Genomic DNA, 25,806 nt, shown 5'->3' on the forward strand with positions numbered 1-25,806 from the left:
GGAGGTGGGTGCAGTGGTGGGGCCATTACTGGGTGATACCCTAGAAGAGGGATTACATCTGGTTGGGCCCTCCACCTTGCGTGCTATTACTTTGTTTTTAAAGGAACTGGAAGATGTTCCTTAGGAGGCAATTCCACAAGGTGAGAAAGCCATTACTGAAAATGCTACAGTTCTATTCTTTGTCTCCATTGGGGTCTGTAGCACGGTGAGGGTGGAAGTATAATCTGACGTATAATCAAGAAGATATAAAGCCATGAAATCACCCTAGCGGAGGCTCTGTCATTTCACAACGTATATTTCACAGAACAAAGGAACAAATAACACTGATTACTAAAGGAAGAGTTGATGAGAGCCTTCACTTTATTATCAGGAGAATAAGAGAAAAGATGCCAGCTTGGAAAGCAATCACCTTACACAAGTCTCAAACAGCACTTTGGTGTAGTCAGTTTTCAATGGTCTTCTTATTAATAGACATCCCTGCAATCTTCTCAACACATCCTAGAAGCTTCAAGCAATGTCTTACTAGTTGTCAGAAGATGGAACAACAATTTTATAGCAAGAGATTTTTTTAAAAAATTCTGCAGCTGCTGGGAAACATTCCAGCAAAGACAAAGCTGCAAAGGTAATTTTCTGAAGACCCTTATAGCACTATTGTCACTAATGGATTTCAGCTATTTTCAATTTTGTTTATGCTTGGGGAATTATAACTTGAACTAAATAATGACAGATTTTGACAGTCAATCAGTCAGAGGCCACTGGTTGATTGAATGATATATAGATTATGTGAATCTGGGCAATTTCACATTAGATTAGTATCTGGTACATCACACCTTCCAATCATCCCAGTTTGACGGAGACAGGCCCAGTTAACCCACTAATCCTTTGTTGTCTCACTTTTTCAGTTACTTTTACAATGCCAGTTTCTCTCTCTTCTTTCCACCTTTGTGCTCTGCTTACATCAACTGTAGCAAAATGAGTTCAATGTACGAAAATAGTCTGTACTCAATTAACTGAGTAGGGGTGGGAGAAAAGGGGGAATTACTGTCTTTCCCAGTAGGTTCAGGCAAAAGCAAACTATTGCAGCATCTCCTAGCTTATGTGTTGTTCCTCATTAATAAGTTTTGCCATCTTGACCACACTTTGATGTCACCTGGCCACATGTATTCCAGTTTGCATCTCTGAAATGTTGGAGGATATGGTACATATTAAAGATTCAGCATGTTCTTCCCTTTCTTTTTGTACCAGACCTCTTACCTATAAGCAACCACTGGGATCAAAAGGGGCCTTGTTAATCAAGAAGCAACTGGTAAGATTTCCACCCCACCTTATGAGCAATCTCTGGAACAACAGGCACGAAAAGGATCCCTGTTGCAAATCTCCCTCACATCAGATTGTTCACACAAGGGGTGGGCGGGGAGATTAGGCAGCTGTTTCCAAATCAACAGGGGAATAAACCCCCACCCATCTCAGCAGCTGCTTAGTGGCAAGTAGGGTTTCACTGTCCCTACATAGCCCCTAACTAAACTAGGAACTGTGTAGGGATTGTAAATACATAGCAATTGTGAATATGCAACGGTAGGTTAAAGTTATGTATTTGCAACTACCCAACAGGATTCCAGTTTTGCCATGTGTCTTTCCTATCTTTGATGCCTTCTCTTCTCATTTCTCTTTTAAAGACAAATGATTATTCTGACCTTATTTGTTTCACAAAACCCAATTATTAAACTTGTGTCAAGAATCTCTACAGTTTATACAGTTTATGATTGTAATTGAATGTTTTAACTGTTTTTATACTGTATTATGATGTTTGTCATAGTTTTACTTGATGTGAACCGCTTTGATCTCGAGGAAAAGCATTTCCACCTTCTTAAGCCAAATCTGATTCAGCTCCTGGCCTTTCCAAAAACAGTGGGCCCTTTTCACCTGCAGAGGTTCAGTTTCCACACTGCCCACAGATGGGAAAAACACAGACAATGAAGCCACATATTATTCAGTGGGCAGTGATGCGCACATATCCATGTCAGTGCATCCATATGCATGTGCTTCCTGTCAATAATATTGGGCATGAGAATATGCAGGTAGTCAAATCTGCAGATTCCTAGCCAGCTGTTATGGCAAGCCTACTGTATGTATAGCTCACAGATTATAGAACAGTGAAAGACCTCTTTTTGGAACAGCAGAGAGTGTTCTAATTACATACCCTCCAATTGTTCACAGCTGAAAACCAGGACATGTGTGCCCAAGTGACATTAGACTGTGGTCAAGATGGGAAAAACGAGGAAGAATACACAAGCTAGGAGAAACTGCAGCAGTTTGTTTTTGCCTAAGCCTACTGGAAAGTCAAGATTCCACCCTCCTCTCCTCTTCACCTTGGTAAATTAACTCAGTGAAAAGTACTTTTGCACCCTTTTAAAACTGCACTGCCTACAAGTGGATACAATCCTCTAAATGAGGTCGATTCTTCTCATTATTTGAAAACCAGCCCATAATTGCTTAGCTGCTATAGCACACTAATAGATATTGCCACTCATTCACTGCAGTTTTGAGAATCTTATGCCCATATACCTTGAAATAAGGCTCATGTGACTATAGTATCACTACTCTCCCAAAGCAGGGCACTTTTAATGGAATTGCTACTGGGTGTCCATTTTCTCATTCAAAAAGATTCATGAGTTGAAGCTGGAAGCTACTGCATTATACAATGCTGACACTCAGATTGTGCCACAAGTTTTTTTTTTTTAAAAAAAGAAAAACTGAATAGAGTGCAAATGCATCTGCACACATTAAGGTCCTATCAAGTTTTATTAAACTGTCCATCATCAGAAAGTATGTGCATTAGAAAGAAAAGAAAAACTCTTTATTAGTGCTTAGAAAATTGGTCACAAAAGACAGCTTGCAAAATGTAACTTGCTGAAAGGATTAGAGGTGAGTATCATTCAGTTCTCCAGATGTTGGGTTGCTTATTCTAGCAGACCTAACTACCATAACTATTTGTAAGGAATGCTGAGAGTTGCAGTTCAGCAACACCCACTACAGCAGACCACACCTACATATTACATAAAAATTAAACCTGAAGTCTTAAATTTTTAAAAATGAACTATTACAATCCTGTTTCAGACCAGATTTCTGACTTCAGAACCTGTGCTAGTAGTGGCAGCACCAAGCAGCACAGCAGGACCTGTGGGTAGACAGCTGTTTGGTGTAGCGGCAGAGTACAGAGGTAACAAGAGATCCAGGGCAACTCTGGAGTCAGAATACTCCAGGAGCAGCCCAGACTATTCTGGCTGGTGTAGATGAGCCCCCCGTTCTTTGCTGCAATTGCACATGTCCATTGTCTACACTGAGCATCTAAAAGCCCAGATTGGGTGTGTGTTAGGACACAAAAGTATTACTTCTAAAATGCCTCGGTTAAAGAAGAACAAAAAGGGGACAATGTTTTATCAAGAAATAGGAGCTGTCACTGATAAACAGGGAGAGGTCGAGCATATGGAAATGATATAACCCACTGAATGTTAAAAGGGTGATTCAAAAAAGCTAGCAAAGTACTCTTTGGATCAAAACACCTCCTACATCTGACAATCCCTTTTGAAGCAAGCGAATTACATAAATGTTAAGAAAGAAGAACTATCTCTACTGTGTACTCTACTTGGTTGATGCTCCATTTATAGAGAAAAAAGAGAAGATGCCCCTGGTGATTGTCTTGGTCAAAACTGATAAAGTTTTCCTTGTGGCTGACAGATCACTGAAAGGTGTTTGGTGGTGATAGGTCTAACTGTGCTTACTTTAGGCCTTTCAAGATATACCATCTAATTAATCCAACCAATTACCCAAGTGGAAGGGTCCTTTTATTAGCTCTTTAAGAGGGGGTCCTGGCAAAACAGACTGTGCCTCTTAAATACATTCCCCCATCCATTAACTCTAATTGGTCCATTACGATAAAATTAATTGTTGCATGCCAGTGAAAAGCCAATATTAAGGGGCTTTACATTAAGCCCCCATGGGTCCCATGAAAGCACAGATCTTGCTGGATAATTAAAAGTGTACTGTATGCTATAAATAAATGTGTCGTATGGAACAACAGACCATAAACTATTGAATTAGATTTGTAACAACTGCAACTACAACAACCAAAAGCAATTGCATTTTTAATGCTATGGGATATAGGCACTATGTATCATTAAGTAGCAAAGAAAATAAGATTCACGGGCTGACTCCAAATGGTAATGCTCCATGCCTCATCCAGTAAATCTCTGCAATACAAATCAACAGCATATCTAGAAGCTAGCACATTTCTACAGAATAGAACAGGAGTTGGTGAATTGGAATGTGCTATCTTCCTATTGTTCTTCTCATTATGGGCAATACAGGCTTAATTCTGCAGGCTGATGAACACCTTCTGTCACTCAGGTACACCATTATAATCAAGGGTATAATAATCAAAACCAGACATCTTGTAGGAGTACAGTTGTATACAAAAAGTTCTCTGATCAAAGGTGCTCAGATGTCAGTGGTGACGATAAAGAAACAGCTATGCTAGTGCTGTTGCACCTTCAAATCATAGCAAATCTATCACAGAGACTCTCTTGGCAAGATCTGAATAGCTAAAACATCCTCAACAGACAGATGTCCAGCTTCTTTTTGAAAACATCCAGAGAAGGAGGCAATTGGTTCCACACTAGGCAATTATTCCACACATTTGAAAGGAATAAATTGAATTGAATCTGTAACGAGGAAGTGTTTAATTAAAAATGCAAAGGCCCTTAAAAGTTTCAGAAATGCATGTAAAATCAACACTAGACAAGCTGTTACTGCAATTATGTTTCACTATCATTTTCCAACTACTGTGCTACCTTTCCATGGTGGTGGGATTGCATGCTTCTGCAAGGCAAGAGGCTATGCTGACAATAGCAATGCTGTTGATAAGGTCTCCCACATCAGACATGCTTTTGCTGAAGAGATAAATGAAATGTATCAAACAGCTACTGGGCAGCAGCCATGAGGGGTGACAATGGTGGAAGATTTCTCCAATACAATGGCAGTGGCACCATAGCTAACTATTGTTGAAGCTCTATTCTATTCTTCATTTCAATTCTACCACATGACTCAGTTGAACTCTCACTTATAAAAATAAACAAGTAATAAAATAGCAATACAACAACAACAGAAACACCAGTCAAATAATTATTACAAAGATAACAGCGAGACAGATCTGCAGACAGAACTGGACAATACCAACATCTGGAATACAAAGGGAAAGGCAAGAGTAAAAGGGGAGAGAGAGGTGAATTAACATTTTCACAAAAGCTTAAAAATCACACCTACAATATGTGCCTGGCACAAACATTCTTGTTGTATTAGAAGGAAGTAGAGAGGTTACATGAGTTCCTGCAATTCATTCTGCAACAAACTATATTGTCTACACCTCTGGATAGTAAAAAAGATTTACGCTAAAAATTGGGAGGAGAAACACTCATGAAATGTTGGTTTTGCTTTTCACAGGGAGGGTGTTCCATATTTTGTACATTTATTGTGATTGCAAAGCCTTTCATACTGAATGAAATTGGTGCCCGCTTTATACTTCTTTAACTCAGTTGCTTCAGTTAACTTTTAAGCACAATTATTGAGTATTAATGTGGACATTGTGAAGTCGAAAGCTTTCACAGCCAACATCCATAGTTTTTAGTGGGTTTTTTGGGCTATGTGGCTGTGTTGAAGAGTTTATTCCTGATGTTTCGCCAGCATCTGAAGACACCAGTGAAACATCAGGAACAAACTCTTCCAGAACATGGCCACATATCCCCAAAAACCCACAAAAACATGGACATTGTTCCTTGGAATAATTACAGAACCTCACTTTCTCTATTATTTTTTTCCCCTTGCTCAGAGACCAATTGTGCTGACAATTGTATAGTAAAAGCCACCAACTCTATTGGCTGTTTGAGAAATCATAAGCTGTGTATGTTGTGCCTTGTAAAAACTACCCAAGGCTCTCCTCTGCCCAACAGCAGAATCCCCATTATTCAGGCTGTGAATGTTTTTGCCACTATAGACAAAAATGGTATCACTGGAACAGGAGAAAGAGGCTCCATCTAGGTTACCCCGAGGTTTACAGGAAAACAGTAGTTAAAGTGGGGATCATAAAGGAGAGAAGAACAGCCTAAAAAAACCCGATCAGTGGCACAGAGTACTGACTGATTTTTAAAGGGGGGGCGGGAATGGACAAGCAGGTTTAAGGATGGTGTTGCTGTCCTTCCTTACTACAAGGACCAATGATAGATAATGCTACAAACAAGGAAGTGTGGTTTCCAAGGGCAATGGACAAGGCCTAACTGCTGCTGCAAAAAGCCAGAAGCTACATAAGAAAATGTCCTGTTCCACAAGTCGCACTTCAGAATTATAGCAATATGCTTCTACTTTAATTGACACATCTGCATCCTATAGAATCCTGAGATTTGTTGTTTGGAAAGGTAGAATTCCCAGACAGAGAGATCAAGTATTTCAGGATACTACAAATCTCAAGAATCAGTGGGACATTTTCATGGTAATTAAAATGGAATCATAGTGCTATAACTGTGTTGCATGAAAGGACCCAAGGACTCAGACAGATCTGGTACTACCTGTGTGTGATTTCTGGACACCACACATGGGAAGGATATGACACCTAACTTGACATAGGATGGTCCTCTGAAGAGCCATCTGAGAACATTCATCTATTTTAAACAATTCTCTAAGCTGTGTCCAATCCAAGATGCAGAAGCGTGGGAACCGGGGCTCTGAAACAACAGGGGCTTTGAAACAGCCCACCAGTAGTTAGTGCTAGGACACCAGATTGATCAGGCATGTGCAATCTGGTCCCAATCTTTCCCATTAAGTGATATGTATAACATTCCCACTGATATTATAGCCATTATTTCTGAATTTGCATTACTTGATATAAATCAGCACACATACGTTTTATGTCAGTCTTGTCCTCCTTTTTTGCTATTTCATTTCCTCTTTTCTTTTCTTTTTAGTGATTGGTAAATGGACCCTACAAAGCATCACTGAATGACAGTTGGAACAGCCCTATCAACAGCAATGTCTAAGACCTGGAGACACAGCTGATCACCACCATTTTGGTTATGTCAGTTACTCACTGTCATGCACTGGCTCACTTCACTTCAGGAACACAAGCTTCAGCAAAGTCAGAAAGCTTTATTCAGAAAACCAAAGTTGTTTGCAACATAACAAGACTGAAACAATCCCAGTTACAAAGGATACCAAAAGCACATAGCAATTCAGGTCCTAACCAAAACATTCCTGTTGCCTCCCTTCCTCTCCATACTAAGTATTCCTACTGAATTGATCATGACAGTTCAAAGCACATTTTTCCTTTCCTCACACCTGATCATTAGCCAGCATCATGAAAGATAAACAATCTCTTCACCCAGCATCACCACGTGTATAGTATAACCCATCATCCAATATTACAAAGCATGAACACAGTATGTGGTTAGCAAACATAGGAGGACTTATGATCCAGGCACTCACTCTCTTAATCAATAAAAGATTCTTCTTTTTTATGTGTTAATTTTCACTCACTGTTAACTCACTTGGACTTCTGTGGCAGAAAGGAGGCATATAAATATTTAAACAAACTCATATATACATACATATTTTCAATGCCTACCTCTGGTGGGATCTATTAAAGATTTACAAAGCTCATCCATAAGAGACAGCAGATGTGACAAAACTATAATCTACCCAGCTGTTACAACTATCTCTTTAGATAGTTCTAGCCCACAGCAGAGTGTGAAAGGCATCATTTGACAAGAAGGTGATTCAATTTTTCTAAGAGCTCTGAACCGCAGAGTCAAAATACTTTCTTTCTTCTTTCTGTAATGCAAATAAGCTATGATGAAAGTGAATCCACACTAATGCACTAAACACGATCATACTGCAGCACTTTAAAGGGCATAATTATTAATGCAAAGCTGAAAGGTAGGTGAAATATCATCTCAATAAAATGTTTGTGTCATTCTGCAAAACTACCACAAACCCCTGGGGCAATTTTTTAAAAGTGTGGAGGTTCCACACTGAAGGAAGGACTAGATTTTTAATGATGATGATGATTTTGATATAGTTAATAAAATGGTTATTATTATATTATGTGAAATTGCAAGTTTAGTTTAAAAACAATTAAATTTAAAGGTCACTCATAATCTGAGGCCTGAAATTTCATCTGGAGCTACATGTAAATCCAGCAGCAAGTGCTGTCTGTAAATAAGTTTCCATTCTTGGCATGTGTTAAGAATGAACACAATGATTCAAGTTCTCTCCCTGAACAGCTTTTGTAATATTGCCATGATATTGTTCCTGTAAGCAAATCTGAATAATAACAACAATAACATCATTGATTCCTTACCCACCTCTCCTCATGGATCAAAGTGGGGAACAACAAAGCAATACACAACATCAGTTTAAAACAAAACATCAGTTAAAAAATACAACATCAGTTTAAAAGACACATCATCAATTTAAAAGCAATACATATTAAAACAATCCACATTTAAATTCATATTTAAAATTTACAATTTAAAAATAATCTGTATAGGCCTGGTGGAGGAGACCCGTTTTAATGCTGTTTTAAATTCAAACAGCGTATTCAGTTGTTGAATCTCTTCCGGAAGATCGTTCCACAGTTTAGGGGAAGCTGAAGAAAATGTCCTCTGGCTGACAATTGCCAACCTAGTCCTGGCTGACCGGAGAAAATGACCCCCTCAGGACCTGAATGTATGGGGAGGTTTATACAGGAGTAGGCAATCCTGTAAGTAACCTGGACACAAACCATGTAGGGCTTTAAAGGTAACCACAAACACTTTGTACCTTTCCTGGAAATTAATTGGCAGCCAGTGGAATGAATTTAATATTAGTGTAATATGATCACTCCTTGATGTCTCAGCAACTAATCTACCTGCCGTGTTTTGAAATAACTGAAGTTTCCAAACTTGGTACAGAGGTAGCCCAATGTGCTGAGCATTGTAGAACATCAGTTTAAAAACACAACATCAGTTGAAAAGACACGTCATGCAAACACAGTCTTTCAGGGGGAGTGTAACCCCATCCAGGACTGGTTGATACACTTCCAAAGCCAGGGTAGGACTCTTGACAGTAAACACCTCTGTCTTGTCTGGATTCAGCCCAGTTTATTTTTCCTCATCCAGTCCATTACCTCCTCCAGGCATTCATTCAGAAGAGACACACTATCCTTAGCTGAGGCTGAGGTATCTGAATACCGGTATGGTTATAAATTGTAGCCTGTTCAGTATGAAGTTAGGAGGACTGCTCTCCTTCTGAATTGATCTAATCTGATTAGCTAATTGAGTACTATGTACAGTACATGATTACTGTATTAAGACTTTGATCCAGCATGGTATAGTGGTTTTAGTATTGGAGAGCATGGTTTGAATCCCTACTTGGCCATAGAAGTTGGGTGAGTCACACACTCTTAGCCTCAGAGGGAGGCAAAGGCAAACCCTCTCTAACAAATCTTGCCAAGAAATCACCTTAAAATTGCCTTAAATTGGAAATGATTTGAAGGCACACAACAACAACAAATTTGAGGAATCATTGGCGGGTTATAAACCGCCATAAAGTCTGCGCTCCGCACCTACTAGGGTTAGGAAGGGCTGTATTAGGGTTAGGAAGGTTCTTACCTTCCTGACGGCCCTTCCTGCCAGTACGTGCAGAGTGCGGACTTTATGGTGGCGCCCATCCACATGGGCGCCGCCATTTTGATGTCTTCGATGCTGTGCGTCCAGACGTATCGCAGCGGAGGTGACACAGTGAGGGCGCGCTCCGCCCCTCGCGGCGCCACTTCCGCATTTCGAAAAGGAGCACCATTTCGGCACTCCTTTTTTGCTACGCGGGGAAGCCTCACGGTCTGGCCACTGGAGGTTCCCTACGCAGCGAATGGCGGCGGCAGGAAAACAGCCCCTTGACGGCCATTTGTAACCCGTTACTGTGTTCTAAAAGTGAACTGCAGATGTCTGGGACTACAATCAAAGGCCTAATAAAAGGCAATAAAAGGAAGAACTGTTAAACCTCGAAAACTATTTTTGATTATAATCCTTATGCTGGCTGGAGGCTTTGGGTGTTGTAGTCCAAAAATTTTTCTAAACTTTCAGAAAAAAGCACTGAATAACAGGAATGGATGAAAACTTTAATTTCAGTGAACACACACACACACACACACACACACACGCACGCACACTGTCAGCTTGTAAAGAACATTTGATTTTAAGCCCCTGAAACTCCTATTTTGCCTGCCCTCCAAATTAAAACAAATGTTCAGTTTAGCATTAATAAATACTTATTAAGATGTTCTGAATGGGTTGATTTAGAAAGTTTTACAATTAATAACTGAGGCATGCCACAGCCCTGATCTGGCCTTTGCAGGGCGCAAAAAGGAGACGCAAAAAGCAGCTCATTTTTGCACCCTGTAAAGGTGTGATAACTGCAACGCTGAGGCTATACGGCATTCCTTTGGTGATGCGTTGTGTGAATGCAGCACCAGAGCAGCACCATGATGCCACATGCTGTATGGAGTGGTGCGCAGTTGGGGTATGCATCATGTGGACGTTATGCTCCAACCACTCCCAGGCTGACCTTAATGGCTGGTCTGAAGAGCCCCTGAGTCACATACAAAAGACATATCCCAAAAAATGAAGGACCATATGAAGCAGGGCAGGGAATCATGTGGATTTCCAGATATTGTTGGATTACAACTCCCAATATTCCTCCCCATTTAATGGTTGTGTAAAAGAGGGAGTTTTAGCAGGTGTTGCATAAAAAGCAACAGCCACAAAACGGACAACAGGATTCTCTAGTTTTCAGCCCAGCAATCCTAAGTGGCTTCCTTCCTTCCATTGGCATTTCCTGCTTCTGTTTATGGGGATGCCCTCAAAGCAATATGAAAGTTACAGGTATACCCCAAAACAAAAAAGAAATTGAAATATCATATGGTCCATAATTCAGTACCACAGATAACTCTTTTTTTTTCCTCCAAAGGACATGATTGACTACATTTCAATGAATGAACAATGTTAACAGCGTTTCTATGTTGCATTACCAAATTGTACTATTACTTATTAATGTTACTCAGCTAAATTGGTAGGGGAGAATAGTAACTGTCCTTCAGGGGGCAATGTTCTGGTAACTAAGCCACACAACAGTAATTGTAAGGTAATATTAGATCTAACGTATTTTCTTTATTGGGTTCATTCTCTATAAATTTGACTGAAACTCATTAAAATGTACTGCAGAAAATATAGCACATATAGACATGAACATCAAATTAGAGAAGTGAGGGAAAAACAGAATTTTCACTCTGGCCAGTCTTACTGTAATAAGCCTGTGCAGATACAGAGTATCAAGATTTAAAAGTCTCCAAATGTTATTACAATTGGATAGCATTTTCCAAATTTTGTTCATTGAAATCTAATACAGAGGATTTGTCATAATGAGGATGACAACTGGTGTAGCACTGTAGTGGCTAAGAACAGCAAATTAGGAAGCACTTAGGGCAGAAAAATGAAATGCACAGATATAGGATGGAGGACACATGGCTGAATGAGACTACATGTGAAAGGGATCTAGGAGTCTAAGTAGACCACAAGTTGAACATGAGTCAATAGTGCAATGCGACAGCTAAAAAGGCCAATGCAATTTTAGATTGCATCAATAAAAGTATAGTGTCTAGATCACGAGAAGTAATAGTGTCACTGTATTCTGCTTTGGCCAGGCCCCACCTGGAACACTGTGTCCAGTTCTGGGCACCACAATTCAAAAAGGACACTGAGAAACTGGAGCATGTCCAAAAGAGGGCAACTAAAATGGTGAAGGGTCTGGAAACCATGTCCTATGAGGAACGACTTATGGAGCTGGGGATGTTTAGCCTGGAGAAAAGAAGGTTAAGAGGTGATATGATAGCCCTGTTTAAATATTTGAAAGGATTTCATGTTGAGGAGGGAGCAAGCTTGTTTTCTGCTGCTCCAGAGACCTGGAACAATGGATGCAAACTGCAGGAAAAGAGATTCTACCTCAACATTAGGAGGAACTTCCTGACAGTAAGGGCTGTTCAACAGTGGAACACACTCCCTCAGAGTGCAGTGGAGTCTCCCTCCTTGGAAGTCTTTAAGCAGAGGCTGGATGGCCATCTGTTGGGGATGCTTTGATTGTGATTTCCTGCATGGCAGGGGGTTGGACTGGATGGCCCTTGTGGTCTCTTCCAACTCTATGATTCCATGATTCTAAGCCCCTAGTTCAAACATCTCCTGCCCTACGATTTCATTGCCATGCCAGTAGTGGACAACCTCAATCTCCCACCCCAACCACCTACAAATTAGGGGATAATAATGCTTAACTAAAGTCCAAAATACACTGGAAAAATAATCCAGTTCAAGATTGCTTTAACTGCCCTGGCTCAATGGTAGGGAATCCTGGTAATTACAGTTTATTGTAGCACCAGACCGCTCTGACAGAAGACTAAATATCTCACAAACTACAGTTCTCAGAATTGCCTAGCTTTAAGCCAAGCAGTTGAAGTGGTCTCAAACTGGATTATTTCTGCAGTGTGTTTTGGACCTGAGTTACAAAGCAATTTGGAGATGAGACTATGGCAGTTGTTTTAAAAATATTGATATTTATATATAAATTCTGGACTACGGTAAGGTATCGGGATATAGAATTAATCAGACAAAGACGATGATGTTAACTATGAATATTGCAGACAAGGATATTAAGAAGATAATGGAAAGTACAGGATTTCAAAAGAAGAAGAAGGTGAAATATTTGGGAATAATTTTAACAGCAAAAAATACTGAGTTATTTCAGAACAACTACATAAAAGTATGGAAGGAAATCCAAGCAGATTTGAATAGTTGGCAACATCTACAACTTTCTTGGTTAGGTAGGATAGCTGCAATAAAGATGGCCGTGCTTCCTAAACTGATTTTTTTGTTTCAAAATATCCCTATTATTATAATTGTCAACGGGGAAAAAACAAACAGTTGTGCAATCACAAAAGGGACTCGTCAGGGATGCCCCCTCTCCCCGTTACTATTTATTATGATAACAGAAATTTTAACTAAAAAGATAAAAGAAGAAGGAAAGATCAAAGCACCAAAAACAAAAAATCACCAATATCATCTGAGAGCATACGCAGACGACTTGGTGATTTTTTTAGATGATCCAATGAAAAGTATAAAGAGGGTAGAAGAAATCCTGGAAGAATTTGGAAATGAGGCAGGAATAAAAACAAACAAGAATAAAAGTGGAATAATAACTAAAAATCTAAATTCAAAAGAAATTACAAGATTAAAAACAATAACTGAATTTAAAATAATAGATAAAATTAAATACTTGGGAATAACAATTACTAATACCAACAGTGACCTGTACAAAAATAATTATGAAGCGGTCTGGGGAAAAGTTAAAATAGAACTGAATAACTGGACTAATAAGTTCTTGTCTCTCCTGGTAAGAATAGCGGTAATACAGATGAACGTGTTACCCAAAATGTTATTCCTATTTCAGACACTCCCAATCATAACTAACAAATCACACTTTATACAATGGAATAAGGATATAGCGAAATTCATATGGCGTGGGAAAAAACCCAGAATTAAAACAAAAGTGATGCAAGGGAAAAAAGAAATGGGAGGATTAGGTTTACCCAATCTTGAATTATACTATAACGCCTGCGCCCTTTTATGGGCCAAAGATTGAATAACTCTTGAAAATAAAAAACAACTGGAATTAGAAGCAACAGATATGAAAATAGGTTGGCACGCATCTCTTGTATATGATCAAACAGACAGAAAGTTTAACATGCATATTACCAGAAAGGCAATATTAAAAATCTGGAAAAAATATAAGGAACTTTTCTATAATAAACTTCCACTATGGACCTCACCACAAGAAGCTTTTCACAAAGTAGAGCACCCAGGAAACCACAAATGGATAAAATATGAAGATTGCATAACCAACATGAGAGGAAAGATGGAATTAAAAAACAAAGAAGTCTTAGAATCAGAGGGAAAGAAAATTAACTGGTTACAATACATACAACTAAAGATAATAACAATTAAAGATATAAAAAATAAAGGAATAGAAATAGGAAAAACAGAATTTGATAAAATTATAATGGGAAAAGAAAAAGGAACAATCAGAAAGATCTATAACATGCTTCTAGATTTTGACCAAATGGAAGAAACGGTAAAAGAAGTAATGATAACCTGGATGAAGAACATAGGGAAACCGATACCGTTAGATATATGGCAGAAATCATGGAAGATGACTCAAAAATTCACAAAAGGAAATATTTTGAAAGAAAATTATTTTAAAATATTCTATAGATGGTATTTAACCCCTTCTAGATTAGCAAAAATGAGAAAAAGTGTGGACGGACTGTGCTGGAAATGCAGAGAGAAAGTTGGAACAATGTACCATGTATGGTGGCAATGTGAGAAAATCAAAAACTTCTGGAAGCAAATACATAAGGAAATACAGGAGGTAAACAAGATAACAATACCCCTAAGCCCAGAATTTTTCTTATTAAACATAACAGAAATGTTGAATATAAAATTAAACAGAAATCAGACCAGTACATTACTTTATTTGGTGACGGCTGCGCATATAGTCTTTGCAAGACATTGGAAAGAAAAAAACAATACCCAACATAGCAGAATGGAAAACAAAAGTATATGAGCTAAAGGAAATGGATAGAATGTCTATGTATATTGCAGGAGAAACAAATCAAAATTATGAAAAGAAATGGGGAAAACTGATAAAAAGTTGGAGTATAAAGGAAACCAAAACTTAGAAGTTAGAAGTTAGTTACCTTGCAGTAATATTGGTATATAAGAAGGTGTAAGTTGATATGACAATGAACCTCAAAGAATAGATATAAAATCCCCTTGGGTATGTAAGGTATAATACAACTATGTATACTGGCTTTTGTTTGTTTGTTTGTTTGTTTGTTTGTTTGATACACTTTGAAGCAATAAGAAAAAAAAACTTATAGGATGTATAAATCTATAGAAAAAACATAATCTGTATTAAGCTCAAAAGTGAAAATCTTTTCTCATATGGTATGGAAAAACTGAAATAAATATTATTATAAAAAAAGAAAAAGAAAAAAAATATCCCTATTATTACAAAGGACACTATTTTTAACGATTGGAATAAGGATTTAAAGAAATTTATTTGGCAGAATAAAAAAACCCAGATTAAAATTTAAAATTATGCAGGATAAGATAGAAAATGGCGGATTGAGCCTTCCCAACTTCAAGTGGTATTTTTACGCATGTGCTCTGGATTGGTTAACGGATTGGCTTAAATTGGACGATAATAGGAATTTGATGGTGGAAAGTTATGGATTGAAATTCGGCTTCCACGCTTATTTGTTTTATGATAAAGTTAAGGTGGATAAAGAATTTAGTAATCACTATATTAGAAAAACTCTTTTTCGGATTTGGGGTAAATACAAAGCCAAATGGTGCCCAAAGATTCCATTATGGTCATCACCCGCTGAAGCTTTTTTAAAAAGGGAAGTGTATAGTGAGACTAAATGGATTAGGTATAGTGATATAATTAAATCCGAGCAAGGTAAACAAATGGTTAAATCAGAAGAGGAGATTGACAATGCCGGTTTCAAGGTCAATTGGTTTTCGTACAGACAGTTAAGGGAAAGATACAGAATGGATCAAAGTACGTTAGGTATAGCTTCTGCAATCCCTGAATTAGAAAAAATCGTTAAAGAGGATACAAAAATTAAAAGGATTTCAAAATTCTATAATTTAATTTTGAAATTTGAGTTGGAGGATGAGGTGGTAAAGGATTACATGATAAATTGGGCAAAGGATTTAAAATGTAATATCATGTTAGAACAGTGGGAAAAAACATGGAGAAAAAGGATCAAATTCACAAATAATATTGAAATTAAGGAGAACTGTTATAAATCTCTTTTCAGATGGTATTTGACACCATATAAAACCTCCAAAATGTATAAGGGAATGAAAGGAACATGCTGGAAATGTCAGAAGGAATTGGGCACCTATATGCATAGTTGGTGGACATGTGAAAAGGCAAATTTATTTTGGAAAGCGATTCATGGGGAAATGAAAAAAATATTCAAATTTGATACACGTCCAGACCCTTTGATGTATCTTCTGAATATAATAGGTGATGCTGATATAGAAAAGAAAAATGGTAAGGTGCTATTTTTGGCAATAACTGCGGCCAGGATGGTATATGCTAAATATTGGAAATCCGAAGAGATCCCATCTGTAGAAGAATGGAAGATAAAAATGTTTGAGTTGTATGAAATGGACAAATTATCCACCATGATGAAATAAGATACATTAATGAATTTTTATAAGGAATGGGAAACACGGATTCTCTATGTAAGAGAAGAAAGTAACTCAAGCAGATGCATTTTATTTAATGATTAAGATTTATTCTGATTAAAGGGAGAAAGGCTAACCAAGGTTAAGTATGTATATTGAGTATGTATAATTGTAAGTGTATGTATGTACTTATATAAGTGTAGATAAGTATATAATCATAGGTATGTATGTAGACGTCATACTCAGGTTAACGTGGAGATAAGATATTAAGGAAAAGAGGAGGGAATATATAGATTTAAGAAGGCAAACGAAGATAAAAGCTAATTTAACATGGGGATAGACATTAAAAGTTAGGTTTAAATGTTGAACGGTATGTTAGATATGTAAAAGATATAATGGAGGAGGGTTGCGTCCTTTTAGATAAGTCTGGATAGGTGGATACAGTAATATATTGTAGAATCCTGATGTAGTGTATATTTAGTTTTTGAATCTAGAAAAGATATGACAGGAAGGTGGTTTTAATTTATAAGTAAACTTCTTGGGTTAGTGAGTTATAGAATGAAAAATAGTATGTATAATTATCTTTTTTTAGTTAAGATTTAACAGTTTCTACAGCGGAGGAAGTTTCTGTTTGGATGTCGTGTTTATTGTGTATAGATATGTATGTAAGTATGTATGTGTGTTGTGTAAGATTTTAATGATGTGCAATATTTGTTGTCTTGTCCTTGTATTATTATTTTTTTGTGTAATTTTAATCAATAAAAAATTTAAAAAAATATTTATATATAAATTCTCATGGGAAGGAAAAGATGGGTGCACTACATTTTACAGAACATCCTTGTTTCTTTCCTCCTCCAAAATCAATTTTGGGATGCAACCATTTTTAATTTCACAAGATCTTGAGCCTTCTCTTTTGCCATTTTATATAAGGGACACCATTTTACTACCCCATTGTGTATAATGGGACTTGAGCACCATGGATTTTGGTATCCACAGGGTGGGGTGGGAAGCTTGGACCCCAGCAGATACCGAGGGCTGACTGTCTATTCCACAGCCATAACAGTAGCCTCAGCAATTCCAATGTGTATAGACCAGTAACCATCACTCCCCCTTTCCCACAAAGTAACCAGTGCAAGATATCCCTTGATGATATATCATTGCCAGGGGATATCTGGATGAAAAAGACCCTTCTTTAACATACACACAAGTTTCGACCGTACACATGTGTCTAGCTCCACATGCAAAGTTCCAGGTACTGCCACTGCCTGGAAGCTATCATGCCTTGGAGAGGCCAGTGGCGAAGGGAGGAGCGGGGAGATGATTGACACCGCAAAGAAGCAACTGGTCTCAGCTTGGTTGGAGGGGAAAGGAACTAAGGATGCTCTGTCAAATGTAGTGACCCATCTTTTCCTTCTCCTGAGAGCCTAGGGCAGTCAGATCTGCATACTGCCCTGCTCCCCATCCCTCTGGTAAGAACCAGCAGGAGTATCTCCTGTGGCTTGAAAGCTGTACAAGGACAGAGAATTTTGGGCAAAGCACAAGGACTAGAGACTAGCTTTATGTATCCTATCAAAAGGGAGATTTACGTGCATGCTAGCTGCATTTATGCAAATTTAAGGAACAAAGAATACAATAAATAAGAATAAAACTTTTATTTATATCCCGCTTTTTGTTATAACAATCAAAGCGGCGTACAACATTAACACTGTATATACAGCAATATATACAATCTCCCCCCTTAAAAAAGGATTAAACAGTTCTAACAATTAAAATTACAAACAATAAAATCTAAAAACAATAATACAGTAATACAATAATGGTGGGCAAAATCATCACATATATGTGTATATGGGGGAATCAATACATCGCCAGGTACTATTCTGGGAAGGCCTGGCCATGCTGACTATGATATCTTACAGACAGTAGGCTTTTTTCTGAACTGTATAGTAAATCTGCTTCTTGTCTTTTCTTACTACAAAGCTGAATTTTTTCCATGTGCATTTTAAAAGTTTAAAAACAGGCTGTTTCCCTCCCCCCACCAATAGCCTAGAGTTGGCATCCAGAGTAAGCAACCTTGAATATCATGCTGAAACTTCCTGGAGCAGTTTTGATTGGCTTTCCCCTGGCAGCCCCACACTTCCACGGGAAGTTAATAAATGTGTCTAAGTCACAGCAATGTGCGTAGTTTTAATATTTTTAGCTTTTATCCATGAAGAACATCTTGACGTGAGATTTATTTCACTTGCTTTTGACAACAACAAATAACCAATCACTATACTGAGAAACCTCATTTTTTTCTCAGTAAAGGTACAACCACTGAAAAAAGAGGGCTTACACAAAAATACTTTATGTTTTAAAACATGTCCTTATGGATTTGTATAAGTCTATGACTTTATACTGCTATCTATTGGCTTGCCATATAGCTTGGAAAAATTAATTCTAGTTCCAGTAGTCACCAAATCCTCCATCCAATATACAGAGTTGCTTTCTGGGAGATTATGGAATTCCTGGTCCAAAAATAACTTTTCCAAGCTCTGATTTCCCTAAATGGAACACATAACACGAGTTTTAAAAACAGAACAATGAATTAGCTAACAACAGTATCTAACTAGTGTAATTTCTACTAATATTTCTGTGATAAAAAAAACCCCATACATCAAATGTATGCCAAAATTCTGGGTCTACATTTAGCTCCTGAACCAGTGTGGGCCCAGATTCAAGCATTACAGATATACCTGAATTAACGAAGTAGATGTGTTCCTAGGCCTTACTTCTTTAGTACAAAGTACAGACATAACATGAAAAGACTAGGAATCTACATCACAAAAATGAAGAGCAGTTCAACACGTTGCAGGCAAACTGTACTGAAAACTAACATGCACAAATGAAATAAAATATCCATGTCATGTAAACTTTGCATAAGTAAACCAAAACATTTTGAACTTCTAAAGACTATGGCTACTTCCAAAATGCATCAGGAATTACTATTTTTTTCATCATACTCCATTTTTCTTGGAATTTCTGTTTTGATGGTCCAAGTTCTACATCTATGCTTTTTAAACACACTGTGGGGAGCTGATGAGGCAGGCCTATCTGCTCTCACCTTTGCTTTGCTTTGCTTTGTTTTTCACACATACTCAATGAAGGCTTCTGGTGTTAGCTACTGTTCACCTTGCATGTTGCAGGCAGGCAGAAACAGCTATAGTAAAATTGGCTAGAAAATCCCATTCTTTCTCCGCTCAAGCTTTTTTGCATCATTTACTGTAGACACACTGCTGCAATACCACACCAAAATTCTGTATTTCTGCAGATTTTCACCATCCTCCTGGTGCCAATGCTGCTTAAAAAAATCTCTCAGCTATACAAGAAAAAGAAAAGCCACAAAGGACTTTCTAAAGAAAAGCTCCACTGTCAAGCTTTGTTAACAGAGGCATGCACATACGCTAATATACTTTGTGTAATTATAAGTTCTTTATATCTTCCTTTATTGTTTCTGTGTCCTGAAGCATTTCAGTTCAGCTGCAAACAATATTCTGCTAACTAAAGTGTCAAATGAGAAATAAACAATGTACAAGCAGGGATTGGGGTGAAAACTCAATTCAAAATGTTTTAACAGTGTGTGTGGTTGTCTAGCTATATAATTAATTAAACAGTATAAAGACAACAGTGAAGTTGGATAGTCCATAATAGGTACACAATTTTTTCAGCCACATAGGCAAAGACGTGTTTTGAAGTTGCTAGTGCTCTCCGCACCCCCCATTACAAACTTTTAATCAGAGAATTGCTAAAAAGGAATGTCATGGCAAAACAAAGTATTAATTGAATTGAATGGCATTGCTGTAATTAAATGTTAGATCCAGGTGTGCTTCTCTCGCTCGCTTCTCAAATTATCAAAAAGAACACAACTGCATTAGTGTCCCAAAGCACAGAGCTTCTAACACATTTTGCCATTCATTCAGAAGCTCTCTTAAAGATCAATTATTAGGGCTTTGATACCAGTAATGAACTTTTTACACAGTTCATAATGGCTGCATTTGGGGGAAAGTCTATACTATGGATTTATTATTTTACTTGCGGGCAAAGAAAACTGCCCATGACCCCTAGAGAAACAGACAAGAACAAGGGCATAAAAGCAGGAAGTGTTATATGCAAGGTGGCAACTAAGAGGCTGATCCTGCCCTGGAGAGCTTTCATTCATTTCATTGCAGCATGCATGAAAGAGCTATGAAGCCCACTGAAATGACAGCTTCTAATCAAATAAAAACACAGTAGTTGTGTGCCAAGATATAAATAAGCAAGCATGGTCCATGCATGTTTTAATTAATACACATATGATTAAAAGAGAAGTGGACAACTGGGGACAGGGAGGGGGCTGCAATAGCTCCCAAAGAGATCTTAGAGGGTTATACCGTCTGGTCGTGCCCACAATTTTTTAATAAAATGCCACCACAAGACTCCAGGGGACAAGAGGCATTTTCACAATGTTTAGGGGCCTTCCTGATATATTTTAGGCACAGGAGAGGCCATTTTCTAAAAACAAACAAGAAGTGAAGAAATATCACTTCCTCGTCACTACCCTGTTTTTTAAAAAACATTCTCTTGGGCCAAAATTGGCCCACAGTGGACCCAAGATGTGGTGGAAATGCCCCCCCCCCCAACACTCCCTAGAGGGCAGTTTGGGACAAAAACATTTTTGAACAATGTTGCAAAAACGTAAATATTTTGTTTGACCGGGGGGAGGGGGTCCAAAAGTCGTGGAAATACCCTCCACACTCGCTATAGCACCTCTGAAGGCATTTTGGAACAAACAAACAAAAAAAGATTTCTGGAAAAAAATGGAAGGGATTTCAACCCAATGGGCTGCCGAGAGGAGTTACAAAAGTGACCCTGGAGACACATGCAGTGCATAGGTCAGACCTTACTTACCCTGGATTAAAATATATTTAAATTTGTCTATGGTGTAGTGGTTTGAGTGTTTGTCTAGGAGTCTGAAGACCAGGATTTGAATCCTCACTCAGCCATGGAAAGCCACTAGATGGCCACACACTCTCAACCTCAGAGCAAGGCAACGACAAACCTCCTCTGAACACATCTTGCCAAGATAATCTCATGATAGATTTGTCTTAGAGTTGCAGTAAGTTGGAAATGACTTGAAGCACAGAACAGTCTTTTCTCCCACTATCTCTGCCCCGCCTCCACATACTCCTTTTAAAAATCTTGTCCCCTTCCAAACACTTTGTAGAAAGAATTTCCTGAAAAAGTGAGCTAAGCAAAGCAAAGTTGAGCATATGCCTACAAGACCTAACAGACAGGATGTCTAGCTTCTCCGGTCAAGGCTAACAGGCCTTACATAAATAAGTGTTACAATACCTTTCTGTTTCCTGGTTGGTAGGTTGCTGTTTATTGTTTTCAAAGGCTGTAAAACTGCTCATATCCACATAACCATCATTCTCATTTGCTGCAGATAATGCCCTGCTAGGATCTTCAAAAAATTCAGTAAAGGTTCCTGCCCTGGTGGGCCTTCGTGGGGGAATTTGTATATTTTCATAATCGGAGTTCATTGCTGGGATATTTTCATAGTCCGAAGTATCAGCATTAGGAAATGAAATAGACCTAGGCTTAGTTAAAGGAAGAGGCATGAAAGGGGGCCTTGAACGGTCCTCAAAAGATTCCACCCTTGACACACTTCTACTAAAGGTTTTGGGTGTTCCTTTTCTTTTGCCATCCTTGTAGAAGAGAACAGTTGGCGACTCAGAAGCCCTCAGCTTTCCAGTACGTGATATTGGCTGAGGAGAACTACTCAGACTCCTTCTATCCAATTCCATGACTCTTGAAGGTCCATGATAACTAGACTCTGAGGAGGACCTTGAAGAAGAAATATGAACATCCACATGGACTTTATTTTCTGTCTTCTTCTTGAACTTTAAGGTGAGAAACTTTTTAAAAGAAGACTTCTTTTTCTTGCAGTGCTTATCTGGACATTCAGTCTCTATCAAAAGTGAAGGTGAACTTTTTGTGATGGGCTTTTTGGTGATACAAGCCAATTCAAAAGGAGGTGGAATATCAACAACAGAGGATGGGGTGGAGACCCCACTGGATGGAAGGTGATTTCTCTGGGAAAAGCTACCTGAAGAACCAATCACACATGGCAAAGAGAGGTCTTCCGTCCTGTTTATTCTGTTGTAATCCAATATAGAATTGTCAGTTTCTCCATATACAGAGACAGAGATATCTCTTCCTTCTACTGAATAAGATCGAGGATATAAAATAAAATGCCTTGGTTTTGCAGGTAATGCCCTGTTCAATTCCATGGATTTTCCTTCTGGTAAACAGAAACTGTGCCCTGCATTTTCAGTTATGATGGTGGTTGTGGCTGTAGGTTCATTATCTGGGCCTGTTTCTTCTGGAACTGTCTCTGGTACATAGCCAGGCATTTTTCCAGAAAGAGACCTTGTTCTAGTAACACTCTTCCGATCAAGAGAGAGCAAGTGATTTTCAATGTCAGTACCTGATCCCTCTCTGAAATCACTTGAATTGTCTTGGACACTAGCCTCCTGCCCTTGTTTTCCTGCACAAAAGGTTTCATTTGCTGAAGGCAAACTGTCTCCTAACACATATGGGTCATCTAAAGAATCACAGGATATTTCTTCATCATTTTCAGGAACAATAACTACTTTAGGAACCACTGGCACTTCCTCAATCACATATTCACTACATGTATTCATTTCAGTTTTGCTGTGATAGCACTGGTTTATCTTTCCTGTGGAATACCAGGTATCTTCAGCTGATATTTCAACAAGTCTATTTGGGGCAGTTTCTTCATGATTACTTTGATCAGCTTCAAGAATGTGGTTATCTGGCTGTATGTCTTCCAAAGTATATTTGTTTAAGCTGTCATCTCCGGGGAAAACATCTGTCTTAGATGCTCCTGCCTGATCTGAGTAACAATCAAGCCCATTACAATCCTGAACATTAAAGGGCTGGTTATGGTTAGATACACTGTTTTCTTCAGATGGCAACTCTTCACCTAACTGTGCTTCAGGAGAGTTGGGAACATCCTCATTGCATTCTTTTTCAAAGGGAATGATTTGACAGTTATCATCCATGGTCTCTGTGTCTATCACTTCCTTTTGTCCTTCAGTTTCTTCCTTTGCACCACATACAGTCCCAGATGCATCCTCTGTATCCTTTGTCTCAGTGGTTTGGTAGTCACCATATGCATTTTCTTCTTGTTTTATGCTTGTTTCACATTCAGCATCTGAGCCTATTTCCTCCTCTGTTTTGGCACTCACTTCATTTGTGTTCTCTCCCAAAATTTCATCAGGATCAGATCCATTTGATTCCAATCCAGTATGTGCCTCTTCAGAATCATGAGCAGGATTATCATCAGATGTACAAACATCCTCTACAAGCTCCTCCTCAGTACTGAGTGTTGATTGCTCATTGTTACCTGTAGGGCCCATGTTTGCATCAGCATTGGGCTGCTCCTCTTCTAGCATCTGAGGTGGATTTTCCTCTTCTTGATCTTCACCAATTAAGGTCAGATCTTCTGAGGTCGACCCCGGGTCCTCTACATGCCTTAAAATAATATCTTCACATATAGTGTCCTTCAAAGCCTCTTCTCCATTCAAAATCATATTGTCCATATTATAGTCATTATTGCCCTTTATGAGATCCAGTTCTCTGAGTGTTTCATCACCCTCATCTGCACAATTCATTGTGGCTTCTTTGGGATGACTCTCCCTGTCCACATTTTCACACTCATCCTTTGATGCATCTTCCTTTTCCTCTTCAGAAGCTTCAGAGATGTCAAAAGCTTGGATTTTGGTTGGTTTGGGTGAGTTATCTCCCACTAGTTCATTGTCATTGTTGTCTGATATATTTATTTCAATCTCACAGATCTCACTGTTGTCAATGCAGTTATCTTCTTCTTCACCTGCTAATTCAGGAGTAGGTAAGATCTCATTCTCTGCTGTCTCCTCCTGCTCATGTCCAAAGTCATTATAATCTTTATCAGCCAATTTAGCTTCAGGAATTACAATATATTCATTATTGACTTCTGATTTAGGATATTCTGTACTGTCACACGGATTTCCTTCATAGAAATTTCCCTCTAGTTTTCCATTGGTATATTTGTTAAGCGTATTGTTGGCATAAACACTGGATCTCTGTATAATTGCAGGATCAATGTCAGCAGAGATTTTTGGCTTGGGAGCAATGGGTGGTTTTGGACCCCTAGACATAGAGTTTGAGTTGTGAAGTGTGCCAGTCTTTGACAGTGATGGAGGAAGTTTGGAGACAGCTATGGAAGCAAGATGACTGAGGATCTTTGGTTTTGGTGCTAGTGGTGGCTTTGTATGATCTAAAGAAAGAAAGAACAGAAAATGTTATATTAGCAAGTTTCTTCACTGTTTCAAGAAATTTTATGTTCTTAATATGCCATTTAAATCCAGAGTAATCGGTTAGAATTAAGGCACCAAACTGGCAATGGCATACTGCCCTCTGAAGAAACTTGACAAGAAAACCCCGTGATATGTTCACCTTTGGGTTACCATAAGTTTGAAATAACTTGAAGGCACACAACAACAACAAGACATCAAATACAGTTAGTTACCAAATCTAGTACTGTCATGTTTCCTTTTTCATTATTTGAAAGTCACTAAGTGGTTACACTTTGTCACTTTTAAAAAAAATCAGATTGGAACAAGCCACTGAACTGTGATACAGAACACACCTATAATGAGGTCATAGAGCATTATGACTATAGTCTATTCTGTAGTGCTAGGGAATTCTGGGATTTGTAGTTTTGTGAGCTGTTTAGCCTTCTCTGTCAGAGAATTGTGGTCAACAATGAACTTCAAACACTAGGATTCCATATCATTGAGAAATGGCCCTTAATGTGGTGTCAAACTGCATTATTTCTGCAATGCAGATTAGCTATAGAACTGTAATCAAAACCAGGTGAAGTAGCATCATAAAAGAAATCATGAATCTTACTTAGGGCCAAAACAGATAGCACTAAAGAGAGACAGCAAAAGGCAAAATAGCCCTGATTCGGCTATTTGCCGGCTCAAAAAGGAGCAGCAAAATGCCGCTCTTTTTTGAGTTGGCAAAAAGGGTGCCCTTTCTGCTGCCACTGCAGCTTTGTGGGACTCCTGCGATGTGCAGCATCTAAATGCCACCCCACTGGAGCACTGCCATGCTCCCCGCCATCATCTAAATGCCATGTCCCCACGCTGCCCCCAAGCAGGCGCTTACTGCTGGTCTGTTCTGGCCCATAGTTGTGCTTTCATTATGCAGGCAGGCAGGCAGGCAGGCAGGCAGGAGGAATTTCAGGTAGGTCACCATTTGTAAGTAATTACTCCCAAGGTCTGTTTAAAACAGGGAGACACAAGATACATCATAGAATCATAGAGTT

General features: G+C 38.5%; 1 protein-coding gene across 3 annotated transcripts in view; it reads right to left on the reverse strand.

Moving 5' to 3' along the window:
• FGD5 (FYVE, RhoGEF and PH domain containing 5) overlaps window positions 1-25,806 on the reverse strand; it is a 205,799-nt gene that overhangs the window by 155,212 nt on the left and 24,781 nt on the right. For all 3 annotated transcript variants that reach the window (XM_089520869.1, XM_089520879.1, XM_089520859.1), the window contains exon 2: window positions 21,759-24,750. In XM_089520869.1, the coding sequence (XP_089376995.1) occupies window positions 21,759-24,750 (2,992 nt within the window). The remainder of the gene's footprint in view (window positions 1-21,758; window positions 24,751-25,806) is intronic.

The sequence above is a fragment of the Sceloporus occidentalis genome, unplaced genomic scaffold (assembly GCF_023333645.1).
Source record: "Sceloporus occidentalis isolate IW3139 unplaced genomic scaffold, rSceOcc1.0.p SCAF_1, whole genome shotgun sequence".
Classification (NCBI taxonomy): domain Eukaryota; kingdom Metazoa; phylum Chordata; class Lepidosauria; order Squamata; family Phrynosomatidae; genus Sceloporus; species Sceloporus occidentalis.